General features: G+C 37.7%; 1 protein-coding gene across 1 annotated transcript; it reads right to left on the reverse strand.

Annotated features, from left to right (window-relative positions):
* Window positions 1-2479: 2479 nt before the first annotated feature.
* Window positions 2480-6221, reverse strand: LOC122280123 (sugar carrier protein C-like). Its single transcript, XM_043091103.1, has 4 exons — window positions 5926-6221; window positions 5467-5789; window positions 3264-3893; window positions 2480-3166 (listed from the first exon to the last, which is right to left on the reverse strand). The coding sequence occupies exons 1-4, from the start codon at window positions 6062-6064 to the stop codon at window positions 2690-2692; spliced, it is 1569 nt and encodes a 522-aa protein (XP_042947037.1). The 5' UTR covers window positions 6065-6221; the 3' UTR covers window positions 2480-2689.
* Window positions 6222-7219: the final 998 nt, after the last annotated feature.

Genomic DNA, 7219 nt, shown 5'->3' on the forward strand with positions numbered 1-7219 from the left:
GACGCCATCGTCACATTGTCGAAACCGGCTTAACTCTATTGAGTCAAGCAACTCTTCCTCCCTCTTATTGGTCTTATGCATTTCAGGCAGCCATTTATTTAATAAACCATATGCCGACTACTATTTTAAACAACAAGAGTCCATTTGAGTGCTTATTTGGTCGTCTACCTAATTACAAAAAATTGCGAATTTTTGGTTGCCAGTGTTATCCATGGCTAAAACCTTATTCCACTAGTAAACTACAACCAAAATCAAAGCCATGTCTCTTCTTAGGATATTCGAACTCACAAAATGCCTATAAGTGTATGGACCTTGATACCTCTCGCATCTACTTGTCTCGGCATGTGGTCTTTGATGAGTGCATTTTTCCTTTCTCTGCCCAGGTCACTATGCCATCTTTGTCAGCTGCAGGTGCCAACACAGAAGCTCTTGCAATCCCAGCGGTGCCTCCCATTGGATTGACACCTTCCTCTCCTGCTACCGTGGCGAACAACACTCCTGCAGCTCCGACTACTTTTCCTCAATCATCCTCTTCACCTGCACAACCTAGACCTACAGAAATACCTCAACCCGAAACAATTGCAACTCTAACCCAGCCTACTCGTACCCATACCATGACCACCAGATCTATGAATAATATTCATAAACCCAAACACATTTATCTAGCCACAAAACATCCCCTTCCTCAACTTATAGAGCCCACGTGTGTGTCTCAAGCCTTGAAGGATCCTAAGTGGCGACATGCTATGTCAGAGGAGTTCACGGCTTTAGTTAAACATGGCACTTGGGAGCTTGTTCCACCAAACTCAACCATGAAACCCGTGGGATGCAAATGGGTTTTCCGAATTAAACGAAATCCTGATGGTAGTATTTCTCGCTACAAAGCGAGGTTGGTGGCCAAAGGATTTCATCAATGGTATGGTTTTGATTATAATGAGACGTTCAGCCCGGTTGTGAAACCGGTGACCATCCGAGCTGTCCTATCCATTGCTGTCCAGAAAAATTGGCCCCTTCGTCAACTGGACGTTAATAACGCATTTTTGCATGGCCAACTTGAGGAGGATGTCTTCATGATTCAACCTCCGGGTTTTGTTGATCCTAATCTACCTTCTCATGTTTGCAGGTTAAAGAAGTCTTTATATGGCTTAAAACAAGCACCCCGTGCTTGGTATCAAGAATTGAGTACTTGTCTTCTTCAGTTGGGATTTCAGCAGTCCAAATCGGACTCCTCTTTATTTATCTACAATTGTGATGGAGTTACGCTATTTTTTCTAATTTATGTGGATGATCTTTTACTCACTGGCAGTGACTCTACTATTATTTCTAGAATGGTTGCACAGCTCGGTCGTCGTTTTTCTCTGAAGGATCTTGGACCATTAAATTTTTTTCTTGGTATCGAAGTCATTTCAGTAAAGCAAGGGTTGTTCTTATCTCAGCAAAAATATATCCGGGATCTTCTTGCTCGCACAAAAATGGACGGTGCCAAGGCAGTGATGACTCCACTTGCAACGAAGGATTCACTTCAGCTTCATGATGGATCTTCTCCTACGGATCCAACTGAGTATTGCCGAGTTATAGGAGCTCTCCAATATCTATCCTTTACTAGACCGGACATCGCTTTCCCAGTCAACAAGTTGGCTCAATTTATGCATAAACCATCTCAGTTGCATTGGACTGCTGCCAAACGTGTTTTGCGATACTTGAAGGGCACACTTAATCATGGTATACTCCTCAAGCGAACTGGCAATCTCACTCTTCAAGGGTTCTCTGATGCAGATTGGGCAGGTGATAAGGACAATAGATCTTCCACCTCTGCATACCTTATTTTTCTGGGTGAATGCCCCATCTCCTGGAGCACACGAAAACAGCGTGCGGTAGCCAGATCTTCCACCGAGGCAGAGTACCGGGCTCTTGCTTCAGCTACCTCCGAACTCATTTGGATTCGTTCATTGTTTCATGAGCTTGGTATTCCTATACTTAAGCCTCCACATCTATTTTGTGACAATATTGGTGCTACTCAGCTAAGTCTTAATCCTGTAATGCATTCACGAATGAAGCATATTGCCATTGATCTTCATTTCGTTAGAGATCTGGTCTCCAAAGGAATGCTACACGTCTCTCATGTCAGTACTCACGATCAGCTTGCAGATCTTCTAACCAAAGCTCTGTCACGACAGAAATTTCTGAACCTGTGCAACAAGATTGGCTTATCTGATGGCACGCCCATCTTGAGGGGGCGTATAAAGGAAATCATGTAGCTATAACCAACTTGATTTCCTTTGACTAAATCAAATGCAATTTATCCTCTGTAAATATGCTATCCAATATTTTAGGAACCGCTTACGCTATTTGAATGTTTTTCATTATTTAAACTTGTAACTGCAATATCATGTAAAGTCCTTATATATACAGGACGTTCTCATATCAATGAATATAAGATTTTCCGCATCTTCTATACTAGTGATGGCCAAAAAGAAACTAAAGAAACAGTTAACCAAGATAATATGTTGAAAGCAGTAAGCCTGAACACATTGTCCACTTAACATAATTGAGCTAATATTGACTTGAATTTCTATCTTCTTTTTGAGCAACTGAAGAGCACTTGTAAATTGAGATAAACCCATAAAATATAGACTTGACAACCAAATAGTATGTACTGCTACCCAAAGATTGAACTAAAAACAGAGGATCACATGTTTTTTAGACCCTCCATTGCCGCCATACCCATCTGGACGTTAGGGTACTCATCATTACTCACGAATCTGGACCAGTACCAGTGGGTCTTCCAAACCCTGCCCATCTCTTCAATTGGGATATTCTTAGTTTCAGGCAAGAAGAAGTACACAAAAATGGTCATCACCAACACGAAGAAGGCAAAGAAGAGAAACGACCCGAACTTCATGTGGCAAAGCATTTCTAAGTAGGCTTGAGCAATGATAAATGTGAATATCATGTTCACAGACACGTTGACACTCTGAGCAGCAGATCGGATTTCAAGAGGGAAAATTTCACTAGGCACCAACCAGCCAAGGGGACCCCAAGACCATGCAAATCCCGCAACATAGATGCAAATGAAAAGCACCACGACAATGGCATACCACTTGGGCAACTCACCGGGATTTCCATCCACTCCAAATTTAGCAGCAATTGCAGCTGTAACAACACCCTGCAGAAATGTAGAAACCAAACAAACTTGGGTAAAAAGAAATCTTATCACCAATGCGCCCCAAAAAATATAAGATTTTGATGAATAAATGAGGTACCTGGCAAATGAGCATTTGAATTCCCCCCTCAAGGAAAAGAAATCTCCTTCCCCATTTATCAACACCATAAATGGACACCAGAGTAGCACCGACATTAACAATTCCGGTAATCACAGACGACATGAGGGAAGCGTCGCTTCCGAATCCAATGGTGTTAAACAAAACAGGTGCATAGAACATGATCACATTGATTCCAGTGAGTTGCTGAAAGAAGGGAATTAGGATAGCCATAGAGAGGTGGGGTCTATATTTTCTTTGCAACAAGTTTCTCCAAGGGTGCTCCACAAGCTTTGATGTTTCACTAGCAGCAACAAGGTCACTGAACTCTTCCTCAACATCCTCAACACCCCTAATCCTTATGAGTTTCTTCTTGGCCACGTCATGTTTGCCACGCTCAATCATAGAGTTGGGGGTATCAGGAAGGACTAGTGATCCAACGGTGATTATGAGGGCAGGGACCATGGCCCCACCCAAGCTCAAGCGCCACCCCAACCCACCCTTGATCTTAGCAAAGAAGTAATTCAACACTTCGGCAATAAGGATACCAACCGTGATAGATAACTGGAAGCCAATGTTTAAAGCTCCTCTGAACTTGTAGGGTGCCATCTCAGAGAGGTAGAGCGGTACCGACTGTAATTACAGAGAGAAAAACAAAAAACAAAAAACAAAATCAAATTAACATAAAAACGAATACTTTAATTTCGTAATAAGCAGATGACAATCAGATGGGAATAACTAAAATGAAACAAGCATGTCGCCCTCGGAGGGGCAACACGCCGTTGCCAAGTTGTCATGCTTCTTGGAAAAACAAAAATCCTAATTATTTATGAGACAGTCAAACAAGAAAAGAAAGGACGCGATAACGATTGCAAATAAAAATATGGCGTATCATCATACTTTGTGGAAAAATAAGTGTAAGAACAAAATATTCTACTTCTCCAATCGATTCTAATCTCATTACCCCTGCCCCTTTGGGCGCCATTTTCTTTTCTTTTATTTTCTTTGCTTCGGTTTCAGAGGAGTGAAGAACCATGTTCATCTTTTCTTTTATGACATTTCTCGGACACCAAACAGTATGCTTCTACTTATTTTATATATATTAAAATGAGACTCAGAAAAACTGAGGACAGAGAAGAGAAGCAGAGTCGAGTAGAGGAAGCTAGTATCTCTACAGCAATAAAACAAACAATCAAACAAATAGAACCTAGAGCCAAATATCTGGATCAGAAACAACTTTGAACCAGAGATATATTTTCGTCATATTCCAAGCCATGGTCTCACTGTCATCACTTGTTATTTACTTGAAAACCTTGCAAATCTATAAAGCAAGATTTGAAAGAAAAAAGTACAATTTCCGCAAATATGAAGAATACAAATAAGAGCATTAGTATTGGACTCAATAAATTTTGATCAAAATTTGACTAAGAAATTCACTTTTACAAATTTAGCTAGCCACTTTTCAATAACACCAAATAATAGACTCAACAAATCTATCACTATTCTATTAAAATATTAATTTATATTTATTTTAATTCTAAGTGTAATTTAAATATTTATTCGTTATTAAAGAAATTACACATTAATTTTTTAATACTTATAATTAAAAACTACTTTTTCCTTAAAATAAAAATGAAAAAAAAAATTCAATACATGAAATTCAACCAATTGCATAATCAATAACTCATTAATACATGTCTTTGTATGTGTTGCTTGTGTGTGTGAGAGAGAACCAGCAGGCAGCAACTTGGAAGTAGAGGCAACAGGAAGAAAGTTTTTAGTCACAAAATAATATTTAACCAGCCCCTCCAAATTTAGCTAGTGAATTAATCTTTGTCTATAAATACTGTTCATTTGTTAAGTCTGTTACAGTGTATTAATTGTGCATCCTAACTATTCTTTAGCTAAAATTTGACTTTGTTGAGTCCATTACTAGTGCTCTAAAACTCCAATTTTATTTACAAGACCTCAAAAATTAAAATAAAATAATAGAAAAGTGAAAACACAATTCAGTACAACCAAAGAAATAAACCATTATGTGCCATTCTGTTTTCAGACAACCTTTTTGGTCTTCCCCTCCCAACAATGTTCACTGAACCAAAACAACACCACAAAAACAAACTAGATCCGAAACAGCGATAAATACAGAAGAAATTTCGCTCCTTCGAAATGATAACCCAGATCAGGAAAAGGAGAAAAAAAGTACCTGATTGGCAAACCCAATACCGAAACCGAGTAACATTCGGCCAACGATAAGCATCCAGACGGCTTGTGCAAAGCCATTGAGGATGGCACCAGCGCAAAAGAGCACGCCTCCAAATAGCATGGACAACTTGCGACCGAATTTACGCGTCACAGTGGACGCCACGATCGATGAAAGCAGAGCAGCTAAATACAGCGACGACGTGAACATTGTCAGCTTCTCACTGTTATACCGGCAGTACTTGTTCGTGGACGAGTTTTCATGCTTGTTCCCGTGCACCGAAGGGAAGAACTTCTTCAAGAAAGGGTCCATTGTCGTGACTCCACCTGTCAAGAATCAAAAAATACAAAAACAAAAACAACCCATCAGCACATAATCATGATTTAGAAAATATCAAACACTTTTAAACTACAAATCAAACTTTTCTTTCTAGGATTCCGACTAGTAGCGCTTATTTTTTACCTGTAATTCCATTATCATAACCGAAAATCAAGCCCCCCATGGCTGCGATGATACAAGTTACAGTCACAAAGGGAGTGAGTTTGCCAGGGTACTCCCTGCCGGGTACACCACCCGCTGGAATCCCTCCGACGGCAGGCATTTTCAATGTATTTTCACGTCAAAACTGGAAGCAGAAAGTCTCAAAGGCAGCGAGGAAGAAGATGAAAACAAAGAAAGGAATCTAGCTACAGCCCTGTCGACAGTAATAACGAATGGAAACGCATAGGCCAAGATGAACAAGATAGACATAGAGCTTTAGGCTGCTTGAGGCTTCTGTATATATAGAGAAAGCAAACAAGTCTTTTTTTATTTTTCCCAATTACATTTTTTTATTAATTATTTTGCTGATTAAAAGATTTAACAATTACTTTATTTTGCAGAATCCTTGAACTATCAATCATATTAAATCCTTACATACGAATGAACATATAATTACAAACATCCATATATAAAATATCTATTAATCAAATATCTTGAAATTTTATCTGAATATTGTCTATAAATAGAAGAGATAGATATATAATTAACGTAGTTACAAGTTGAAGCAATAAATGTTACCCGTCGATATTCCGAGGAGCATTAAATGCTATTTAGATCTCTCTGAATTATACAAAATATTTACTTAAAAAAAATAATGAAATTCCAAGATGTTTATCTATATTTCTTTAAAGTTGTGACATTGGATCAAAATACTTAATTTTCCCTTAATTTTGCAGCCTTTGGATCATTTCATAAAAACTCATGGAGATGATAGGACATATAAAGTATGGAGTTCCTTAAGTTCTACTGTCATTAAAATATTTTATAAAAATAAATTAATAAACTGATATAATTTTATATAATATGTTAAGATTTATTTTATAATAAAATAAATTTATATTTTAATTTACTGTATCAAATTGGATCAGTTTTTAAATTTATTTATATAAAATATATTTGTAACTAAAACATTAGTTTTTTTTTCAAATTAGTAAACATTTATAAAGTTTTCTTTTTATTCCTAGAAGGAATAAAATAATGGTTTTGCTAGATACAGTCGGCTGTACGGAATGAATAAAAAAAATTATAAAAAAATTATTTTATATTCAAGAGGACCTACATGAATAAAAAAAATTAAAAAAATAATTTTTTTTTAATGTAGGTCCCGTATTAATTCACTTTTTTCTCCCCGACTGCACGCCGACTGCATTTGCCGACTGCAAAAAGTATTTCTCATAAAATAAATGGTCATTGGTATTAGAAAGGAAATACCGTT

This window comes from Carya illinoinensis, chromosome 10 (genome assembly GCF_018687715.1).
Source record: "Carya illinoinensis cultivar Pawnee chromosome 10, C.illinoinensisPawnee_v1, whole genome shotgun sequence".
NCBI lineage: Eukaryota > Viridiplantae > Streptophyta > Magnoliopsida > Fagales > Juglandaceae > Carya > Carya illinoinensis.

Excerpts from the sequence above, each read along its gene's own strand:
- LOC122280123 (XM_043091103.1), bottom strand. The coding sequence starts at position 6,064 with ATGCCTGCCGTCGGAGGGATTCCAGCGGGTGGTGTACCCGGCAGGGAG. Across the intron at positions 5,790-5,925 it reads TTATGATAATGGAATTACAG|GTGGAGTCACGACAATGGAC; the intron begins GTAAAAAATAAG and ends GATTCTTGACAG. Across the intron at positions 3,894-5,466 it reads GTATTGGGTTTGCCAATCAG|TCGGTACCGCTCTACCTCTC; the intron begins GTACTTTTTTTC and ends CTGTAATTACAG.